Here is a 23,860-nt window from a genome sequence, read left to right as displayed (position 1 = left end):
TCAGACGGTTCGTCGCTGTGTTGGTTCGCTGTAGACTGGACACTGCCGGTTCAAAGGTTCTGTCGCCGTTTCGCTGGTTAGATGGACCACTTGCCGGTTCAGAGGTTCTGTCGCCGTGTTCGCTGTTAGGACTTTGCCAACTGCCGGTTCAGAGGTTCTTGTCGCCGTTGTTCGCTTGTTACGGACTGGACCTGCCGGTCAGAGGTCTGAGCTGTGTTCGCTGTTTAGACTGGACACTGCCGGTTCAGAGGTTCGGAGCTGTGTCGCTGTTGAATGGGGACACTGCCGGTTTCAGAGGTTCTGTCGCCGTGTTGTTCACTGTTAGGACTGGACCACTGCCGGTTCAGAGTTTGTCGCCGTGTTCACTGTAGACTGACACTGCCGGGTTCAGACGGTTCTGTTGCCGTGTTCACTGTTAGAACTGGACAACTGCCGGTTTCAGAGGTTCTGTAGCCGTGTTCACTGTTAGACTGGACACTGCCGGTTCAAGAGGTTCTGTAGCCTGTTCACTGTAGGATGACACTGGCTGGTCAGCGTTTCTGTTGCTGTGTTCACTGTTAGACTGGACACTGTTGGTTCGAGGTTCTGCGCTGGTTCACGTTAGACTGGGTACACTGCCGGTTCAGAGGTTCTGTCGCTTGTTACTGTTAGACTGGACACTTGCGGTTCAGAGTTCTGTCGCTCGTGTTTCACTGTTAGACTGACAGCTGCTCACACTGACCTCCGTTCCTTTCGTCCTCCAGGGGAGCTCTATAACGGGATTCGCCGACTGCTTCTCGAAGGACGCTGAGGACGGAGGGCTTGATGGGACTCTACAAGGCCTCGGAGCGTCTTCTTTCCGGCTCGGCCCGCACACCATTCTGTCTCTGTTCTTCTGGGATGAACTGCGCAAACTGTACCAGCAGGTCAGATAACACCCGGGCCAGGACGATGGAAGAACAGCCATGTGTGACTCTCATTAAGGCGCGCGTGCAGGAGGTTAATGAGTCTCGTTTAAGAGTTCAAAAGAGAAGGAAGAAACCAGGAGACAAACAGAGGGCCAAAAGGACATGGTAACGCTTAACACTCCAATCAGAAAACACTTTAGAAAGTTAACGCGTCACCACGGAGGAATGCAGGACACAGTGACAGATCCCCTGTAGAAGATAGCCAAGTAGACTTCCTGTTAATCAGTATTCGGTGTGTTGTAGCTCCTCAACCTTCATTCGCAAGATGCAGGAGACGTTCACTCCTGGAGAAAGAGGAAAGAAGCATTCCAATGTGGCCGACAGGTACGGAAGAAACATCAATTCTGAAATCCGTGTCTGCAAAAGGAAAAACTTTATTTGTTTGTAACTGAGCTAACAGAAGCTAACAGACTGAGCTAACATGAGCTAACAGCCTGACGCTAACATGAAAGCTAACAGACTGAGCTAACATGAGCTAACATGATCAACGACGTGAGCTAACATGAGCTAACATTGAGCATAACAGACTGAGCTAACATGAGTAACATGAAGCTAACATGAGCTAACAGCTTAGCTAAACATGAGCTAACAGCAGCTAACAGACTGAGCTAACATGAAGCTAACAGACTGAGCACTAACATGAGCTAACACAGCTAAACCAGGATGAGCTAAACATGAGCTACACAGCAGCTAACCTGGACTGAGCTAACATGATCTAACATCAGCTAACAGACTGAGCTAACAAGTCAGCTCACAGTACTGAGCTAACATTAGCTAACAGCAGCTAACAGACTGTAGCAACATGAGCTAAACAGCAAGTCTCAACACGAGCTAAACAGCAGCAACAGACTGAGCTAACATGAGCTAACAGCAGCTAAAGACTAAAGCTAACGTGAGTACCGCGCTACACAGGACTGAGCTAACATGAGCTTAAACAGCAGCTAACAGACTGAGCTAACAGAGCTAACCAGGTACTGAAGCTCAACATGAGCTAAACAGCAGCTACAGCTGTCAGCAGTTTACTTCATGTCCATCATTAAACTCTGTAAATCACAGAGAGTTGCGCGAGCAGCCGGAGGACATCAGAGGGACAACAGAAACATTTTCCCTCCATAACATATGATCCAGTTTCACCAGACTCAGTGAAATAGTTTGCTGCTGTGTGACCTTAGTGCGTAAAGCGTTACGTTTACTCTCAAAGTCCTTCAAAAAAAAAAAAAAAAACCAAACCAAAAAAAAACAAAAAAAAAAAAACCCCCCCCCCCCCCCCCCCCCCAAACAACCAAAAACAAAAAAACAAAAAAAAAACACCCCCCCCCCCAAAAAAAAACAAAAAAAAAAAAAAAAAAAAAAAAAAAAAACAAAAACCCCCCCCCCCTCCCCCCCCCTCCTCCCTCCCCCCCCCCCCCCCCCCCCCCCCCCCCCCCCCCCAACCCCCAAACTCCAAAAAAAAAAAAAAAAACCCCCCCCCCCCCCCCCCCCCCCCCCCCCCCCCCCCCCCCCCCCCCCCAAAAAAAAAAAAAAAAACCCCCCCCCCCCCTCCCCCCCCCCAAACCACAAACCCCCCCCCCAAAAAACAACAAAAAAAACCCCCCCCCCCCCTTCAAAAAAAAACAAACTCCCCCCCCCCCCCTCCCTCCCCCCCCCCCCCCCCCTCCCCCCCCCCCCCCCCCCAATCCCCTCCCCCCCCCCCCCCCCCCCCTCCCCTCCCTCCCCCCTCCTCCCCCCCCCAAAAAGAAACTCAACCCCACCCCCCTCCCCCAAACTCCCCTTCCCCCCCCCCTTAAAAAAAAAAAACACCCCCCCCCCCCCCCCCCCCCCCCCCCCCCTCCCCCCCCAAAAAACAAAAACCCTAAAAAAAAAAAAACCCCCCCCTCCCCCCCTCCCCCCCCCCCCCCCCCCCCCCCCTCCCCACACACAAAAAACAACAAAAACAAAAAAAACAAAAACAAAACACCAAAAACAAAAAAAAAAAAAAAAAAACAAAAAAAAAACACCCAAAAAAAAAAACACAAAACAAAAAAAAAAAAAAACAAACACAAAAAAAAAAACAAAAAAAAAAAAAACAACAAAAAAAAAAAAAAAACAAAAAAAAAAACCAACACCCCCCTCCCCCCCCCCCCCCCCCCCCCCCCCCCCCCCCCCCCCCCCCCCCCCCCCCCCCCCCCCCCCCCCCCCCCCCCCCCCCCCCCCCCCCCCCCCCAACACAAAAACCCCCCCTCCCCCCCCCCCCCCCCCCCCCCCCCCCCCCCCCCCCCCCCCCAAAAAAAAAAAAAAAAAAAAAAAAAAAAACCCAAGTTACATAGTGTGATGAACCGGGACGTACGAATGACAGAGACCACCGTTTACCTGATCACAGGCAGTGGGTCAAACAGGATGCGTCACAGAGGTTTTCACAGGACGGTAGATCATCAGTGGAAAGTTACAGGATGTTGATTAAGTAACATCGTATTTTGACCAATATTTAGATCTTCATCGTCCAAATGCTTCATTCATTGTACAGAGGGTTTATCATACCACAAAACCTTACCAACAGTTAGAACCGACTAATGCAGCAAGGTAAGATGAGCTTTACTTAAAGATGAAAAAATACTCAACAAAAAACCAATCATAAATCATCATTCATAAATGTTTTGCCAAAAAAGTATTTTAAAATATAAACACTTCATCAGATTTAAATTATATTATTTCTGAAATTTTTTACATTTGAGGGCACTTATCACATTTTATAATTATTATTTCCAATGTTTGTTTTGTCTGTTTTAACAAACTGTTTTTATTAATTGGTATTAAACTTCATTATATTAAAGGCCTCTGCAGGGCATTTAACTTTATAAGAATTCAACACAAACTTAAATTATTGGTCCATATTTCAGTGTTTTTTCCAGCCTTTAAAAAAGTTTTTCATTAAATTCATCAGGGTTGTTGTACGCGCGTCTCTTCTCTCTCTTTACGTGCCGGTTAGACTTGAGACTTGAGCTTCTTCATTCGACCCGCAATTGTAGGTCCCATTCACCAGACATGGACGCTCCTCTGCCAGCACATTTTGGTGCTTTCTTCATGAAGTGTCGACGGTAACCAAAGTGTGCGCCCCTTGACCGTCTAATAACTGTACTGCAGCTTCAAACTCATCTCTGTCCTGAGTACTAATTTCCTGATGCTGATGAGACAGAAATGAATTCGCTTGCGTTTATTTTATGTTTTTTTGAAGAGAACTCTCGTTTGTGCCATTTTTATACTTTTCTGGAGTGTCGTAATGATCGGCGAGGTCGAGTTCAATCCACTGACTATTTCAATTTATGGCACTCTCATTTTTCCGTGGCCATAATCATCACACATAAAAACCAACTCTGCCGCTCGCCAACACCTCTGAATGGATACTCCATTCTCCCTTGCAGAGGTGACGGTGAAGTGCGCAGAGAGTGGTCTTCATGCGGTGATTTATAGTTTTTATGCACTTGGATTTTGGCACTGAAATGACGCCATAACTGCCCCCCTGACCTTCCTGTGAGCATTCACAGTTCAAACAGTTCAAACCGTTCAGTACACCCATAAAAGTACCATAAACACCAAACTTGAAGTGGCCAACAAACCAAAGCTTGCAAAACCAGTAGTGGCGTGCTGTGCCCCTACTTTCATTGTGTCATTATGATGAAGCCATTTTACGATTACACACGAAAGTTACTGATGAGTTTATTGGGAACACGAGAAAACTTCCTACGTTTTGTTGCTTGATGAAAATGCTGAATGAATGTTACAACATGTACTTCCTGTCACGGGTTGGCCCATCTTTCTGTTCAATGGACGAATATAAAACTAAATAAACGATCCGACTTTTTATTCATGGACTTTTGTCTCTTTGTTCTTTTGGACGATTGTAGAGATGAATTCCTCCAGCTGAGCTTCATTTCCTCGAGTTTCTGAAAACAGTTTAGTCCCATTCACCATGCCATGGACGCTCCCTCTGGAGACGAATTTTGAGGGGATAATCAGAATTTTAAGAGGAAACAAAGTCTGAATTTTTTAAGAGGAACAAAGAAGTCGAATTAAAGAAATAAGTTTTAAAATTTTGTGGGGAAAAAGTCAGAATTTGAGAAGGAAATTTGAGTCAGATTAAAAAAAAAAAAAAAAAAAAGGTTAGAATTCTAGATTTTAAGACAGGAAAAAAATCAGAATTGTCAGAAAAAAATCAGAATTTGAGAAATAAGGTCAGAATAAAAAAAAAAAGTCCAAAAATTATGTGGAAAAAGTCCAGAAGTCAAGAATTTGAAGCAAAAAAATCAAAATTTGTGGAAAAAAATGTTTTGAATTTTCAGAAAACACGTTCAGATTTAAAAAAAAAAAAAAAGATTAGGAATTTTAGAATTTAGACAGGAAAAATCAGAATTGTCAGAAAAAATCAGAATTTTGAGGAAATAAGTCAGGAATTTTTTTTTAAAAAGGTCAGGAATTTTGAGACAGATGTCAGACTTTTAAGGCGAAAAAAATGTCAAAATTTTGAGAAATACGTCAGAATTTTCGAAGGAAAAATTTGTGGAAAAAAAGTTTTTGAATTCTCAGGAAAGTCCAGAATTTTTGAGTAAAAAGCCAGAATTTTAAGAGGAAAAAGTCAGATCATTGTTCAGGGAAACAAGTCCGCATTTTAAGAGAAAAAAAGTTCAGAATTTTTTAGAGTGAGTCAGAATTCGAAGAAAAAAAAGTCAAAATTTTGTGCAAAAAAAAATCAGATTCCCAGAAAAATAAAAGAAAATAAGTCAGAATTTTAAGAGAAAAAAATCACACTTTTGAGTGAAATAAGTCAGAATTAAAAAAAAAAAAAAGAATCAAAATTATGTGGAAAAAAGTCCGAATTTTGAGAAACAGATGTCAGAATTTTAAGAGAAACATAATGTCAAAATTTTGCGAAATAAGTCAGAATTTTGCTTGAAGGGAAAACAGTTGTGGGATTGGAAAAAAAGTTCGTTTTGAATTCTCAGGAAAAAGCAGAATTTTTAAGGTAAAACGCCAGAATTTTAAGAGGAAAAAAAGTCAGAATTGTCAGGAAAAAGTCAGCATTTAAGAGAAAAAAAGTCAGAATTTTATGAGATGGAGTCAGAATTTCGAAGAAAAAAAAAGTCAAAATTTTGTGGAAAAAAAAAATCAGATTCAGAAAATAAGTCAGACTTTTAAGAGTGAAAAAAATCACAATTTTGAGACATTAACGTCAGAATTAAACAAAAAAAAAAAAGGAAAATCAAAATTATGTGGAAAAGTCAGAATTTTGAGAACAGATGTAGAATTTTAGAGAAAAAAATGTCAAAAAATTTGAGAAATACGTCAGGAATTTTGAAGGAAAAAACTCAGGAATTTTCAGGGGAAAAGCCAGAATTCTAAGAGGAAATAAGGCCGAATTTGAGAGAAAAAAAGTCAGACTTGCCAGAAAAAAATCGGGTTTTAAGAGAAAAAAAGTCAGAATCTTGAGAAATAAGTCAGAATTTTGAAAAAAAAAAGTCAAAATTATGTGGAAAAAAAAGTCAGAATTCTCAGAAAAAAGACAGATTTTTTTTTTTTTTTAAAAGGTTAGAATTCTGAAAAAAAGGTGACAGGAGGAGAAATGTTACTGATGGAGTTTATTTGGGAAACACAAGAAATGTGGACGACATAAAACGATCAGACTTTTTATTTTTCATCGACTTTGTCTCTGTGTTTGCTTTGCCGATTGTAGAGATGGGACTTCCTCCAGCTGCGCTTCATTTCCTTGAGTTTATGAACATTTTCACTGATGTGCAGTAGACTTGAGGGTTTCCGACCCGCAACAGTTATCCCTCACCCCGCATGGACGCTCCTCTGGACAAGAATTTTGAGGGAATGAGTCAGAATTTTAAGAGAAAAAGGGCAGAATTTTGAGAAATAAGTCAGAACTTTGAAAAAAAAGTTTCAAAAAATGTGGAAAAAAAGTAATAATTCTCAGAAAAGTCAGAATTTTATGGGATGAGTCAGAATTTTGCAGAAAAAAAATCAAATTGTGAAAAATGTTTTTTGAATTTTCAGACACCAAAGTCAGATTAAAAAAAAAAACAAAAAAAGGTTTAGAATTCTAGAATTTTAAGACAGGAAAAAAATCAGATATTGTCAGAAAAAATCCATGAATTTTTGCGAAATAAGTCAGAATTTTGTTTAAAAATTCAGAATTATGTGGAAAAAGTCAGAATTTTTGAGAACAGATGTCAGACTTTAAGAGAAAAAAAAATGTCAAAAAATTTTGAGAAAATAAGTCAGAATTTTGAAGGAAAAAAAGTCAAAAATTGTGGAAAAATGTTTTGAATTCTCAGGAAAAACATCAGGAATTTTTTGAAGGTAAACAGCCAGCATTTTAAGAGGAACAAAGGTCAGGAAATTGTCAGGAAAAAGTCAGCATTTTAGAGAAACAAAGTCAGACTTTTTATGAGATGAGTCAGAAGTCAGAATTTCGAAGAAAAAAAAAAGTCAAAATTTTGTGGAAAAAAAATCAGAATTCCCAGAAAATAGTCAGAATTTTAAGAGAAAAAAATACAATTTTGAGAAAAATAAGTCAGACTTAAAAAAAAAAACGGAATCAAAATTCTGTGGAAGTCAGAATTTTGAGAACAGTGTTCAGAATTTTAAGAGAAAAAAGTCAAAATTTTGAGGAAATAAGTCAGAATTTTGAAGGAAAAAACTCGAATTTTCAGGGAAACGCCCAGCAGAATTCTACGAGGAAAATAAGGCAGCATTTGAGCGAAAAAAGTCAGAATGGCCAGAAAAAAAATCGGATTTTTAGGAGAAAAAAAGTCAGAAATCTTGAGAAATCAGTCAGGACTTTTGACAAAAAAGTCCAAATTATTTGAAAAAAAAGTCAGAATTCTCAGAAAAAAAGGACCGATTTTTTTTTTTAAAAAGGTTAGAATTCTGAAAAAAGTGACAGGAGAGAAATGTTACTGATGAGTTTATTTGGGAACACAAGAAAGTGGACGAATAAACGATCAGACTTTTTATTCATGGACTTTGTCTCTGTGTGCTTTGGACGATTGTAAGAGATGACTTTCCTTCCCCGCTGAGCTTCATTTCCATTGCGGTTATGAACATTTTCACTGATGTGCAGGTAGACTTGAGGGTTCCGACCCCGGCACAGTTTAGTCCCATCACCACGACATGGACGCTCCTCTGGACAAGAATTTTTAGGGAATGAGTCCCGCATTTTAAGAGAAAAAGTACATAATTTTGAGAAATAAGTCATGAACTTTGAAAAAAAAGGTTTCAAAAAAATGTGGGAAAAAAGTAATAATTCTCAGAAAAAGTCAGAATTTTGAGAGAGAAAAAAGTCAGAATTTTGAGAAATTAGTCAAAATTTTGTGGAAAAAGTCAGAATTTTGAGAACAGATGTCAGAATTTTAAGAGAAAAAATATCAGAATTTTAAGAAATAAGTCAAAATTTTTTAAGAAAAAACAATGTCAACAATTTGTGGTAAAAATGTTTTGAATTCTCAGGAAAAGTCAGATTTTGAGGGACAACCCAGAATTTACGAGGGAAAAAGGAAAAAGTCAGAATTTCCAGGGAAAAGGAAAAGTCAGAAGTTGTGAGCGGGAAAAGTCAGAATTGCCGGAAAAACAAGTCAGAATTTTGACAAAAAAAAGTCAAAAATTAGTGAAAAAAAAAAAAAACAGTCAGACTTGTCAGAAAAGTCCGAATTTTAAGAGAAACCAAAGTCAGAATTTTTATGGGATGAGTCAGAATTTGAGAAAAAAAAATCAACTGTTGGAAGGAAAAAGAAAACTTTTTTGACTTTTCAGAAAAAAAAAGTCAGTCAGATTAAAAAAAAAAAAAAAAACAGGTTAGAATTCTAGAATTTTAAGACAGGGAAAAAATTTCAGGGAATGTCAGAAAAAATCAGGAATTTTGAGAAATAAGTCAGAATTCTTTTTAAAAAGTTCAGAATTATGTGGAAAAGTCAGAATTTTGAGAACAGATGTCAGGACTTTTAAGAGAAAAAAATGTCACAATTTTGAGAAATAAGTCAGAATTTTGAAGGAAAAAAAGGTCAAAAAACTTTGTGGGGAAAAAATCTGAATTCCCAGAAAATAAGTTAAAAATTTTTAAGAGAAAAAACGTCAGAATTGTCAGATTAAAAAATAGAATTTGAGAGAAACAAAGTTCAGAATTGTCAGAAAACATCAGATTTTGAGAAATACGTCCGAATTTTTTTTAAAAAGTAGAATATGTGAAAGTCCGAATTTTGAGAACAGATGACAGGAACTTTAAGAGGAAAAAACAGTCAAGATTTTGAGAAATAAAGTCAGGATTTTTAAGGGAAGGAAAAAAAGTCAAAAATTTTGGAAAAAATGTTTTGAATTCCAGGAACAAGTCAGAATTTTGCATGTCCAAGAGCCAGAATTTTAAGAGGAAAAAGTCTGAATTGTCAGGAAAAAGTCAGCATTTTAAGAGAACAAAAAGTCAGAATTTTTATGGAATACGAGGTCAGGAAATTTCGAAGAAAAAAAAAGTCCAAATTTGTGGAAAACAAATCAGAATTCCAGAAAATAAGTCAGAATTTTAAGAGAAAAAAAGTCAGAATTGTCAGATAAAAAATGAGAATTTTGAGAGAAAAAAAGTCAGAATTGTCAGAAAAAGTCAGAATTTTAAGAGAAAAAGTCAGACTTTTATGGGCGAGTTCAGAATTTGAAGAAAAAAAAATCAAATTTGTTGAAAAATGTTTTGAATTTCAGAAAAACGTCAGAATTTACAAAAAACAAAACAAAAAAGGTTAGAATTCTAGGAATTTTAAGCAGTGAAATAATCCGATTGTCAGAAAAAATCCGATTTTGAGAAATACGTCAGACATTTTTAAAAAAGTCAGAATTATGTGGAAAAAGTCAGAATTTTGAGAACCGATGTCAGAATTTTAAGAGAACAAAAAAATTTCAAAAAAATTTTGAGAAATAAGTCAGAATTTTGAAGGAAAAAAAAAAAGTCAAAAATTTGTGGAAAAAATGTTTTGACTTCTTCAGGAACAAGTCAAGAATTTTTGAAGGTAAACAAGCCGCAGAATTTTAAGAGGAATAACAACAGGGGGGGGGGGTTGGGGGGGGTGGGGGGGGGTCCGAATTGTCAGAAAAGTCAGCATTTTAAGAGAAAAAAACGTCAGAAAATTTTTATGAGCTGGAGTCCGAATTTCGAAAAGAAAAGAAAAAAAAGTCAAACATTTTGTGGGAAAAAAATCAGGAATTCCCCGAAAATAGTAGAATTTTAAGAGGAAAAAAAATACAATTTTGATAAATAATGGTCAGAATTAAAAAAAAAAAAAAGAATCAAAATTCTGTGGAAAAAGTCAGAATTTTGCGAACCGATGTCAGAATTTTAAGAGAAAAAAATGTCAAAATTTTTGAGAAGAAGTCAGGAATTTGAGGAAAAAACTCCAGAATTTTAGGGGAAAAGCAGAATTCTAAGAGGAGGAAAATAAGGCAGAATTTTGAGAGAAGACAAAAAGTCAGAAATTGCCGGAAAAAAATCTGAATTTTGACAAAAAGTTTAAATAAAAGTTGTTGGGGAAGAGTCACCATTCTCAGAAAAAAGTCGAATTTTTGAGGGGGAAAAGTCAGAACTTTACAGAAAAAAGTCATAATTTGTAGGAAAAAAAAAATGATTTTACAGAGAAAAAAGTCAGAATTTAAGAGGAAGAGTCAGAATTTTGAAGACAAATATCACATTGTGGGAAAAAAAAACAGTTTGAATTCTCAAAAAAAATGCAGAGATAAAAAAAAAAGGTTAGAATTCTAGGAATTTTAAGGACCGGAAAAAACGCAGGAATTGTCAGAAAAAATCAGTGAATTTTGAGAAAATACGTCAGCAACTTGAAAAAAAAAAGTAAAAAAATACACGGAAAAGTCAGAATTTGGAAAACAGATGTCAGAAATTTTAAGAGGAAAAAATGTCAGAATATTTTGAGAAATAAGTCCGATTTTTTTTTTTTTTTTAAGTAAAAAAATTAGGGGAAAGCCAGGAATTCTAAGCGAAGGATGTCAGCATTTTAAGAGAAAAAAAGTCAGAATTTTTATGGAACGAGTCAGAATTTTGAAGAAAAAAAGGTCAAAATTATGTGGGGAAAAAATCTGAATTCCCAGAAAATAAGTTAAAATTTTAAGAGAAAAAAGTCAGAATTGTCAGATAAAAAAAATGAGAAAATTTAGAGGACAAAGTCAGAATTGTCAGAAAAAAATCCGAATTTTGGATAATAAGTCAGACCCTTTTTTTAAAAACAAGTCCGAATTAGTGGAATAGTCAGAATTGTGAGGGAAATGAGTCAGAATTTAAGAGAAAACGGGCAGGAATTTAGAATTTTGCCAGACTTTGAGCAATAAATCAGAACTTTGAAAAAAAAAGTTTTAAAAATGTGGAAAAAAAGTAATAATTCTCAGAATAAGTCAGAATTTTGAGAGGGAAAAAAGTCAGAATTTTGAGAAATTAGTCAAAATTTTGTGGAAAAAGTCAGAATTTTGAGAACAGATGTCAGAATTTTAAGAGAAAAAATATCAGAATTTTAAGAAATAAGTCAAAATTTTAAAGAAAAAAAAGTCAAAAATTTGTGGGAAAATGTTTTGAATTCTCAGGAAAAAGTCAGATTTTTGAGGGGAAAACCCAGAATTTTAAGAGGGAAAAAGTCAGAATTGCCAGGAAAAGTCAGAATTTTAAGAGAAAAAGTCAGAATTTTTATGGAACGAGTCAGAATTTTGAAGAAAGAAAAAAAAAAAAGGTCAAAATTCTGTGGGGACAAAATCTGTAATCCCAGAAAAATAAGTTAAAATTTTAGAGAAAAAACGTCAGAATTGTCAGAAAAACCGTCGAATTTAAGAGAAAAACGGTCAAGAATTTTTATGGGATGAGTAGACTTTGAAGAAAAACAAATTCAAAATTTGTGGAAAAATGTTTGAATTTTCCAGGAAAAAAGTTCAGATTTAAAAAAAACAAAAACAAGGTTATAATTCTAGAATTTAAGAACAGGAAAAAAATCAGAATTGTCAGAAAATAAATCAGAATTTTGAGAAAATAAGTCAGAATTTTTTTTTTCAGAATTTTGAAGGAAAAAAAGTCAAAATTTGTGGAAAAATGTTTTGACTCTCAGGAAAAAAGTCAGCATTTGAAGGTAAAAAGTCAGCATTTTAAGAGAAAAAGGCCGAATTTTTATGAGATGAGTCAGAATTTCGAAAGAAAAAAAAAGTCAAAATTTGTGCCAAAAAAAACATCAGAATTCCCAGAAAATAAGTCAGAATTTTAGAGAAAAAGTCAGAACTTTCTGAAATAACGTCAAGAATTGTCGAAAAAAAAATCTGAATTTTAAGAGAAAAAAAGTCCGAATTTTTAAAGGAAAAAAAATCAAAAAAATTGTGGAAAAAATGTTTGGAATTCTCAGAAAACAAAGATTTTTTTTTTTTTAAATAAAAAAAAAGTTAGAATTCTGAAAAAAAAAAGTCACAGGAGAGGAAATGTTACTGATGAGTTATTTGGGAACACCAAGAAAAGTTCCAAAGTTTGTTTTGGGGAGCCTTTGATGAAAATGCTAAAATTGTTTTAAAATTTACTTCCTGTTATGGGCGGCGAATTCAACGATCAGACCTTTTTATTCATGGACTTTGTCTCTGTGTGCTTTGGACGGTTTTGTAGAGTTGAGAGTTGACTTCTCTACTGAAGCTTCATTCCTCAAGTTTCTGAAATCTTCCAGTAATCTCAGCATCACCCATTCAAAATGAACCAATCCATGATTTCCCCGTTGCATAATTACAGAACAGAAACTGTTTTTTCACAATTTTCAACATCCATTATGTGAGGAAATGTCCCTGCAGCTCTGAGCAGCATGCTCGCTGATGGAAAACGCTCCCCTCAAGAAAAAAAGGTTAAGGTTAACCACGATCACCTGATTTAACCTGCAGAACTTCTTTGGCACCACTTTGAGGTGTGTCTCGTGTTATCTGATGTATGAAGTCACAACGCTTCGACGGGGTCCAGGATTTTTATGTACACACAGATAATGTTTGACTGTTTGCTAACCCAGTTTACAGGTTGGCTAAAGGTGACTGGAACGTGACCGACCTCTCTGTTTTCACCTGCATCATTGAATCAGTTAAACATGAAAGAAGACCCATAAAGTCTGAACACAACAATATATAAAGTGCTTTCTGACACCTTCACTGAGCGATCGCTGTTGTGTTGTGCTCAGCCTGATGGAAATAACATGCAAACTGCCAAAACAAACAAGGTTAAGTGTCGCTGGTTGCTCGCACAGTAAATCAGTGTGTGTTGGCAGAGGCGCCCTGTAAATGTGTCGAGTGTTTCTCGGCACACACTCAACACAGATGGAGGTTCCTTCTTATTTCACAGACCAGGTGGCGACAAAACTCTGGTTTATTCCCTTCAGTTAAACAGGAAACACTCAAACAACCTAAATATCACCACACACAACACACACACACACCACCAAACCACACATTTGTATAAAAGATTCTGTAAAAAAACATGATACTCGCGTCCTCCCTCCGTCCTCCTCCGTCCTACTCGCTCTTCCTTTTGGTGCGTCCCGCTGCCCCTGGAGGGCGGACAAGACCTGGACCAGGAGGACGCAGCTGAGACAGGCTGACAGGATGTTGTGACAGAGTCGACAACAGCTTCTGTCTCCTACAAAAATAAAAGTCGGTTAGCAAAGGACCGACAGCGACAGGTTGGAGTAACGTCTGGGGTTGTGTTTGTTACCTGTTAGAGACGTGAAGAGAACGCCCAGAGAGCCGGCACAGGGACAGTGACCCAGCCAGAGTGGACAGTGCCTGTGTGCTCGTTGCAGTAGTTAGTTCGAGCCTGGAGAGCCTGCAAACAACAAATCCAAACCTATGAATTCACTTGCTCTGTTTCAGCTCAGAGTAAGACGAGCCGAGGTTTGATTGATCGACACCTTGCTTGCAATCAAAGCAGCCGGACTGGAGGTCTGCATCCCGGGAGGCGCACCGCTGAGGTAACCAGGAGCCCCAGCAGGAGAATGACAGCAGCGTACGCACGAGAAGAATCAGCCCTTACGAGACGAGATCATCAACACTTTAAAGCAGATCCCGTCGTTGTGGAACAGGTGGAGCACAGGAAGACTGCAGCTGATGAAAGCAACACATCCAGTCTTAGTCTGTCTACCGACAGCTGCTCCACCACATGAGTGCTGATATAGAGAATAAGAGAACTGAGACTTTTAACACAATGTATCACTTCAGTAACATTCAGACAACCTTAACATACTTACATAGTGCTCTGTGCGTTGACACGCTTACACAGGACTGCTATTATATTATAAAAACACACACTACCACACACACACACACACTTTTGCAGTCTTTGTCTGGATAAAACTTAATGGTTTTTAAATGAATTCCAGTGGCAATATTGTCCAGCAGTCAGTTAGATAAGAAACGTGACTGTTGCCAAAAAGCAAACAAATGTAACTGAGTTTTAATCTGTTCATTTAAGAACTCATCATCCCTGTTTGGTTTCATAGAAGAGAACTGCGAGGCGTTCAAGAGAGGAGCACATCACTGCTTTAGTTATCAGTCAGGACTTAAAAATACCTTTGAGTGTTTCACCTCCATGAAACAGGATGAGGAAGACGATGGCTTGCCGTCTGCGCCACGTGACGAGCCTCTCAGTCCAGGCGCTGGCTGCAGACACACCCACCACAACACACACTGTAAATTCACAATCAGTGCACACTACTGAGGTGTGCGCTCATTTGTTTTGTGTATTACACCGGCTGCTGTGTGACTACACCAGGAGCTCTGCGCTTCAACATTAACAAACACATTCCTGGATTTAAGGGTTTACTCTGAGAGCCCTGAGGCTGATTGATTCACACACACACTGAGTCACTCGTCTCATTCATGTCTCAGACTCCAGGAGATCAGCACTGACTCGTCTTATTTGGTCGGTACGACAAGAGCGGGGAAGTTTGAGGGCACGGCGTACACGGACGGACCATGATGAAGCATTAAAGCTTGCCGCAGGGCAGAGGTCAGACTCAGGCCCGCCCGCACCTCCTTTCCACAGGGATCTTCAACAGCTGAGACAGCTGGGGGGCTGCAACGGCGACGAGGAGAGGAGACAAGGAGAGCGTGAGTGGAGGTTGGGAGGAGACAAGAGACGAGGCAGGATGGGAACAACATAACTACAAACCAACATGGAGTCAGAGAGTGATTATTTCAGCGTGATGTAAACAATTAAAGTTGGACGTTGTCTGCAGTCTCTAAAATCCACCTGAGGCTGGCTCCAGAAGTGATCAGTCTCCATAAGTCCCCATGTCCAAATGTCCAACTTCACCGCAGAAATAAACATGTTTACAGCCTGGTACAAAAAAAGTTTTGGTCTCTGTAGCTAATTTCCCCGTTCATGACAACTGTACTGAGGGTGAATTTATATACAACTCACCTGTTCACATATATTAAGGCTTAAAGTTATGCAGGATTAAGAGCTGGGACGCTTTGACTGCGGCAGGACTTACAAAATGGCGGCAGATTTTGAGCTTCACAATAAATAAATACTGAATAAATTCTTAACGTAACGTGTTTACTTCAGTGTACTGATGGGAAAATTCATCATCATCATCCATCATCAGGCCTGGATTTCGTCATGGTTAACCTACACTGTGAAAAAAAGCTCTGATCCAATCAATGGTGCTCCATCAAGACAACCAGTGAGATGTGGTGTTATTTCACCTCTGAGACGTGACTACTCACCCTTCCTGTGAGTTTATCTGATGATGAATGATGAAGTGTTTCTTTATGTTCAGATGAGTAACTAAACTTATTTAAAAACATCTTAATGATCTGACAATGCATCGACACAAAGCTGAAAAACAGTTCAGACATACAGCACCATTAAAGCAGCTGTAACATTCATCCTATAACATCAATGACAGGACCCTGAGTTTTTAAAAGCTTTTAAGTACATTTTAGCTGATGATACTTTTACTGACATTTTTTAGCGGCTTTTTACTTGAAAAACTCAAAAAACCTAAAACACTCTAACGCATCTTTGTTGTGCTGCTGTTTTTGTCACGTGATCCCCACGCGGTTTCTTACCCAGAAAGAGGCCAGAAGGATCCAAAATCCAAAGGTTCTGTTTAGCAGAAACTTCAGACACGGAACTGAAACACAGAGTTAAACACCACAGCTGTGACTCAGAGTCAGTGAAGTCACCCAGCTCCAAACATCTGGACAAACATAACGCAACATTTCACTCCCAATAGTTCATAAACTATCGAGTCTCACCGTGCATGTGCATGTTGGACGCAAATCTCTCGTAACATTTTTCCGGCATCAAAAAGTGACAACCCAGGCACTGTCTGAGGGGAGAGAAGGAAGCCCATGGTGGTCTGCCTGCTCTGTGACGGCGGGGAGTGGTCAAAGGTCATGGTGTTTACAGCCGAGAGGCCGGGGTCAAACTGGTCACCAGCAAGCAGCTCGATATCACTGGACTCGTCCAGCAGCGTCAGCCCAGTGCAGACACGTTTCTAAAAGAACCAGGAGGATTGTGAGTCACGAGGATGTGAGGTTTCATGGTGAGTTGTTTGCTTGTATTGGGTTGCATAATATCGCGTGTTTGCAGTGGTGACTCTCTTAATTTCTATTTGCATATTTTCATATTTACAGACTTGTGCTGCTACTCACAGACCGTGCCCAGGCTGGTCATCACCGCAGCGCGGCGCTCCTCAACGGACTGGGTCGGCTGCCTGTGTGGGAAAAGACAAAGGTGACTGTCACTTACCATGACCCTGTTAACAGGTCGACTGATGGACGCCTCCTGTCTGAATCTGCACAACGCATCCACGCTGTTGCTGGTGGCACAGTAGTATCAGAAGTAATGAACGCTTATTAGATCATTAATTGGACATAATGTTGCATTTCACAGTTAAAATGAAAACTTTGTTTTTCTTCTAAACTCAGCATTTCTTTCATGTCTGTGCAGACGACTGAGGTGAGTGTTTCTCTGATGTAAAGTGAATTAAATGGTGTTGTGAACAGACTCGTCCAGCATTAAAACAGTTCAACGAACCAAAGCAAAGACTGAATCTGCCTCAACATGCGAACATTAAGTTTGTATGATCCAAAAAATACAAATACAGACAGAGAACTGTTTAAAAAAGTTATGAAATTACTCAGAAAACTTGAACTACTGCTTTCACTGTTTGGCTTCATTTATTTACAGTGAGTCACTCAGACAGATCAAAGTGTAAAACAATGATCCACTTTATATCCATCAGGAGGAACAGAGTGGTTAAACATTCACAGAGGTTATCAGCTCTGCTTTTGTTCACGCCCTCCGAGGCTCCCTGTTCCTTCATTAGCTCGCTGTCTGATACATTTTTAAACTTCAGATTCAAATGCGATGAAGTCAGAGTTCAGGTGATGAGAGGTGGAGGGACAGAGAAACCCTCTGAGGTCATGAACGCATCCTTCATCTTTTAACATCAATAAATAGATTTTATTTGTAACCCAAGTCACAAAGTCCATTTTCCTTCTGAGGCTTACAAACCTGTGCAGGGAGTGACACCCTCTGTCCTTAACCCTCGGAGAGAGTGAGGAAAACGCTGTGTGGTTGTGATGTGACTTTTACAGAACATGAGAGGAGGAAGGAGGGAGGAAGCAGAGGGGGAGGGAGCAGATTTACAACCTCTCACTGTAGTGAACTCTGCCTTGCACCAGCGCTGCTAGGAGACGCATGTGTTCAGAAACTTTGTTTTTATTAAAACGTGATAACTTGATTTATTGACAGCTGCAGTCCTGAGTCTGCACAGCAGCTCAGAGACACAGACAACATGCAGAATGCAGCGTGCACAGCGTGGTCATGCATCCACGTCCTGCACGCCGTGTCAATGACACATGTTCGGTGTGCGCAGGTCAAAGTCCGGCGTTGCGATCCTGCAGCCCATACCTCACCCGCAACCTGTGGAGTTAGACACCAGATCCTTCAGCACGTGCCGTCAGCACAATCACAGCTGATGGTGCATCCCTGAGCTCTGTCAGGTGAAGCAGAGGTGAGCAGAGGTGAGTCCATCAATAAGTTCCTGTTTAAAACAACCAACAAGCGCCGTCTCTCTCAGATACTGTATGACTCACAGATGCCATTGTGGCCATCCCTGGCTCTGTTTGTCCACTTTATCTGCCTGTGCACACCTCCAACACCTGAAAACCCCTGCCTGTATATAGTTTCTGCTGCCAGTGCAAACACACTTCCATCTTTGGGTTTGTTAGAGGCGGAATAACTCTGTGAAAGCCGAGAAGCAAAGGAAACTCTTTGAGAGCTGATCTGAAGGCCGACGGAGCCGCTTTACTTTCAGACATGTGCACTGAAAATGCTCTCGCTGCATCGCGGTGACTCTGTACCCGCTGGCGCTCATCATCCATCATCTGTACTCGTGCTGTTCTTTCTGACGGAGACATCAAGTAGCCCAGATGGACACATCCCGAGGAGGTGAAATACATGGGGGGGCTCGTCGGAGGAGGTTTGCTGGTGAGTTGCCTGAAGGGTGTGACCCTGAACATGCTTCTGAGGAACGTTGAAAGAGTTTTCTGAACATCAGGATGAAGTAAACATTTACTGTCCTCATGGTAGGTTTTGCTCCCGGCGCTTTACATCAACCTGACGGGAAACAGGCTGCTGTGGGAACGCTTGCGGGGTGAGTCGGACCAGTAAGAAATCAAGAAAGATATTTAGTTTGATCAAATGTTTCCGGTGCTCAGTCAGAGATACATTTCATTTCCTGTGTGACGCTGCCGCACGGTTCTGTTTGAAACACGATCAGATAACTCTGACGCTGACGAAGTTCAGACTCAGTGTGAATCATAGCTTCCTGTTTGAGAGTGTTTTCTTCAGGTTGTCAGGATGACGTCACCTGAGCTGCAGTCAGAGGAAGTTGAAACAAATGTCAAGCGACTCTGAGCGGCTCTACATACACCTGAGTTATCGGATGAGCATAAATAAAGTCTGGATCTTCTTATCACTGAACTTTTGCAGATGTTCTTGTCTATCGCCTTCGCTGCCGTGGGCGTCGCTGGCGCCTGTACGCCTCAGCGTGGCGGCTGTGGGTCTGCAGAACGGCCTCTGTGCAAAGTGGTGGCTGATCTGGGGGACACCTTTTAAAAACACGTGAGTCTCTGAACTTCTCGTGACGCTTCACCTCAGGTCCTTCAGGTGTCACTGATCCTCTCTCTCTGCCTCTGTGCAGCGACAGCAGCTACCTGACCGACGACTCCACGTGGTGGCAGTGCACGGAGCCCAAGAAACATCGTGCAGTTCAACATCGGACTGTTCGCCACTCTGGTGGTCACCAGCAGCCTGGAGGCCATTCTGTGCGCCATCCAGATGATCAACGGGCTGTTCGGCTGCCTGTGCGGGGCCTGCGTGGATAAAGGGTAGGACACACACACACACACACACACACACACACACACCACACACACACACACACACTTAACCTCTTCTCTCTTTTTACAGCCACTGTGAGCTCCTGATGGTCGCCTTGTGCCTCCTGCTGGACGACCCAGAGAACTGTTCGTTGGTTGCAGCTGTGCATAAATTTTCACTTTGTTCGACAGATTTTTATACTTTTTATGTAAATTTCATGAAGCTTAACGCAATAAAACCCAAGAAATGTTTGCAAAATGAGTCATTGGACTTTAAATCGGTGCCAGGTCACAGTTAAAAAAAGAAACAGAGAGATGAGCGGTTGTTCTTCATGACACCCTTTAATGTCGGTTGTTTACAGGGTTAATATCTGTGCAAACACGTCAGTGTCATCTCTCAAACGTCCACATATTTCTCCGCTAATGTCAAAGGACGACGACTCTGCACGTGGAGTGTGGAAATGGCACATCAGAGGTGGTCGACATTTTTCAACATGACAAGAAAGAAAAGGCAAAGTGTAGTGATTAAAAAGGCAAACGCTTGGGTCCAACAGGAGAGGAATAAAAAAAAACGAAGGTGCAGGAAAGCTGAATGCGGGAGTAGAGAAGAAGTCGCCGGCTGAGTTAAAAACGTGACAACACGTTTGAGGCGGCTGAGTTAGCGTCGTTAATAAAATCATCTGTAAACAGCTTTTGAGATTTTAACGAGAGTAACGGACTTCAGAGTTTTGTGCGATTCAACTGTTTTGAGGTAACAGGAAACATCTGGAGTGTCAGACTTCATGTCACTTCTGGAGTGTTAAACATCTAAAAAATAAATTAATACTAGACTGGACCGTGTAAATCAGAGGGGAGATGTGCGTGGTCCCGTGTGACCTCCAGCTCGTTGTTTGTTGTGCATGTTCATCAGTCAAACTGCTTCAATCATGAGCTTCCGGCTCGCCTGTAACCCAGAACAGCGCTCCGTTAGCGGGGAAGGTGCGGACCAGAGTGGGCGTGAGTCCGGAGTAGAGCGCTCTGACGCCTGAACGACACAAACAGTGACAGGTTAGATCCTGACAGACGAACAGAAGCAGAGAGAGAACCTGAACGCACCGCCGACGTCCACCACCTTCAGTACGAGCATGTTCATGAAGGTTTTGAAGAAGCCTCCTGCTTTGCCCTCATGGAATGACCTGGATCCGAGACTCTGACGCAGTCCTCGGGTAGACCACCAGCCAGAGGCACGCCCCCCCAAAACCAACGCTGAACATGATGGGAGCCACGCCTTCAAAATAAAAGAGGACACAGATCATACAGGGCTGCACTGAAACCAGATTTCAAAGTAAAAGTCTGACAGCTGTGACATCACTCTGTACCCAAGTCGTCTTTGTCACACTTCTGTATCGGCGGAGGCGGTGCGGCTCAGCTCGTAGGCGCCGAGAGAAGCAGAATACCCGGGCACTCTCGGGCGTGTGGTGGTCAGGCCCTGGAGAAGCCCTGCGGACCCTCGTGCCTCATGATGGACTTCACCACGACCACACCGTGCTGCAGACAGAGGCGTCAAGTACCAGTCAATGTTCAAAGACTGCGTTGTGAATGGTTGTGTAAAGGTTTGTAAAGGCTTACTTCTGGCTCTTGGCGATCTTCCCGGACGCTCCATCTCGTACATGGCCTGCACCGACACTTGACGATCTCGGTGGGCAGAGAACTAACGAGGAGAAGATGGACGCCACTGAGCCGCGCAGGCTTTCTGCATGTCGCTGAAACACAGCGAAGGACGAGCGGTCAGAGGTCGCACACGACTTCTCAGCTTCCTTTCAAACCCTCCTCTCTTACCTCAGCACGGTGTCTCTGTGCCTGCTGGCGGCGAGGCGGATCACCTGCTGCGAAGCCGTAGCTCATGAAGAGCACCGAGTTCTCGCGATGTTGGCCATCAGCGCCGGCGTGGTGCCCTGGTAGGGCCGCGGAGGCCGACCTGCTTGTAGGTGGCCGTGACGCAGTGGATGAGCCGCGGTCATCGTGGGAAAGGTCTGCATCTTACCTTCGCCGTGTCCAGAGGGCTGCCCGCTGAGACAGCAGCGCGCCCCCTGCAGGAGAGACGGAAGGACGACAACGACAGAGTTAGAGACGATCGTCACTTCACTGAGCATCACAACACAAACACAGGAGAGATGAGTCCGCTGATTATCCACACAGATTAACACGGCGCGGACTCTGTAACTCTGTTTGTTCGTGACGATCAGAGCGTGTTAGTTACCCACGGCGCCCGCAGAGGGGTCGATGACGGCCTGGACCGCCGGGTGAGGAGCCATGTGGTTGTTAGACGAGGTTTCTCTGTCGAATCGACCTAAACACAAGATGAACGACAGTTCCATCATCAGAGCATGTTATCACATTTAATCACATGTTAATCACATGTTAATCACACAGCATAACGTTTCTTCTCACCTTCTGTGCATGTCAGCAGAGCCGAGCACACACAGGTTATAAAGTTCACCACAATAACACACGCCTCTTTGTGACAGCAGGAATTATTCACAGCGGTCACATTTGATAAAGTGACGTTAGATATTATTATTTAGGATTAATTAGATATTATTTAGCTCTTTAAACCTGAGTTTGACTCTTTAAATCTAAACTCTGCACGCACAAGGAACATAAACTTATTATAAACTGTAGCTCAGCCTTTTTCTTATTTGTCATTTTCAGAACTTATTTATTTATTTCTAATATTTATCAAACTCAAACACATAGTAAACTGTTTGTGTACGTGAATATTAGAAATCTCTCTCATTTTATGCAGAGCAACCACGACCTCAGTAATAAACAGAATCATTAAATTACAAAAAGTGAAACATTATGAGCTTCATGAAAGTCGAGTGTTTGATCACACTGGATTACTTTATTTATTATTTATAGAAGTGCTTCACACAATAAAACACAAACTGAGGGACGTGAACTCCTTTTACAGAGAAAAACAATAAAATAATAAAAATGATAATAAAGAGTTCAGTCAGGACCTTTATTATTTATTAAGAAAAACACAATGACTTTATTAGACTAAATAATATGAAACTAACTGTGTCCTCTCTCTCTTTAAGATGCTTTTACTGTTAGTTACATAGAGCGTATTTATACCTTCTGTTTGTGCAGTATTTATACTTCTGTTTGCAGTATTTATACTTCTGTTGCAGTATTTCTTCTTCTGTTTGCAGTATTATTACTTCTGTTTGCAGTTTTCTCCCTTCTGTTTGAGTATTTCTCCTTCTGTTTGCAGTATTTCTCCTTCTGGTTGAGTTTCTCCTTCTGTTTACAGTATTCTCCTTCTGTTTGAGTATTTCTCCTTCAGTTTGCCAGTATGTATATTCTGTTTGAGTATTTATACTTCGTTGCAGTATTATTACTTCTGTTTGCAGTATTTATACTTCTGTTTGCAGTATTTATACTTCTGTTTGAGTATTGCTGCAAACCTCTCCGTGTGTACCACGTGGTCACCGGCAGATGGCGCCAAAACGCCATTTGTAGTCCGGACATAAAAACATATTTAAAATATAAAATAACTAAAATACATGTTTGTAGTTTTTTTGTCTTTTAGACTCAAAATAAATTTTGGAGTAAAAACGTAAAAAAATAAAAAATCTCTTTTTGGCGCCGCTACACGCGTAACTTAGCAACAGCCGTTAGCAACACTCGTGTGATCGTAAATTCTCCGGAAAGTTCCGGAAAGTTGGAGCCGAGTGTTCGGATCGAACTGAGCCTGGATACGAACCTCACGGACGACCTTGTTCCGCTCGGAGCATCAACCCGTCCTCTGCCGACCGCTTCGAGTCTTTAGAGTGGAACCAACAAACCGAACCGGGAGAGCTGCTGACCGAGCTGACGTCGTCCGCAGCTGACCGATGCTGGGCTCAACATCCAGATGGTTCGGGTCGCTGTTCGGTGAGTGAAGCCGGGGGGAGGCCGCTGTCTGCGGTCAATGAGCGGATCGACCGGCCGGAGACCACGGAGCCAGAGAGGAGGACACACGGAGAGGAGCGCTCATCTCATCGAAACCCAGACACCCAAACCACCGCGCGTTATTCTCTCCCGCCCATCTCCTCTGAATATATTGAACATTACAAATAAATGATCGAAACAATGACGGGAGCTTCATTTACTGCCTTAAACTGCGCTGCAGAGGCGGGAAAACACAGAATATATGTATAAATGTACGGACAAAAAAGTACCGCGTGTGTTATCTCCTCACAACTTACATCTTTGATGCGAATGTTAAAGCTTCCGGTATACGCGCTCGTTGTTTTGGTTTTCAAAAATAAATAACGAGAAGTTACAGCACCCCCTGCTGGCTGTTTGATGTTATAGAAGTTTTTTTCAACCTTTCATATACATACACACACACACACACTATTATATATGTGTGTGTGTGTGTGTGTGTGTGTGTGTGTGTGTGTGTGTTATATATTATTATATATATAATATATATCTATCAGAGTCTTTGGTACATCATAGTA

The 23,860-nt window shown here is 41.0% G+C and overlaps 2 protein-coding genes and 1 pseudogene across 2 annotated transcripts in view; 2 read left to right on the top strand and 1 right to left on the bottom strand.

The window, feature by feature from the left end:
• Nucleotides 1–1,385, top strand: part of slc25a35 (solute carrier family 25 member 35) — a 34,468-nt gene extending 33,083 nt beyond the window's left edge. Inside the window, exon 6 of the mRNA XM_027273460.1 lies at nt 1,348–1,385. The gene's annotated coding sequence lies outside the window, so the exon portion shown is untranslated. The remainder of the gene's footprint in view (nt 1–1,347) is intronic.
• A 16,935-nt stretch (nt 1,386–18,320) lies between these two features.
• On the top strand, nt 18,321–19,619 carry LOC104937331 (transmembrane 4 L6 family member 1; the record flags this gene model as incomplete). The annotated part of the gene is given in 9 exon segments (XM_027273459.1): nt 18,321–18,362; nt 18,364–18,474; nt 18,577–18,614; nt 18,616–18,640; nt 18,979–19,022; nt 19,024–19,110; nt 19,190–19,244; nt 19,246–19,377; nt 19,459–19,619. Coding segments are annotated over 9 exon segments (543 nt in total), but the record flags the coding sequence as incomplete, so codon positions are not given.
• Nucleotides 19,620–20,277: 658 nt separating this feature from the next.
• On the bottom strand, nt 20,278–21,661 carry LOC113744368 (mitochondrial ornithine transporter 1-like; annotated as a pseudogene).
• Nucleotides 21,662–23,860: the final 2,199 nt, after the last annotated feature.

Source organism: Larimichthys crocea, chromosome XXII (assembly GCF_000972845.2).
Source record: "Larimichthys crocea isolate SSNF chromosome XXII, L_crocea_2.0, whole genome shotgun sequence".
In the NCBI taxonomy this organism is placed as follows: Eukaryota; Metazoa; Chordata; class Actinopteri; family Sciaenidae; genus Larimichthys; species Larimichthys crocea.
Note: the sequence above shows the minus strand (reverse complement) of the source record. Positions and strands in the feature narration are given on the sequence as shown.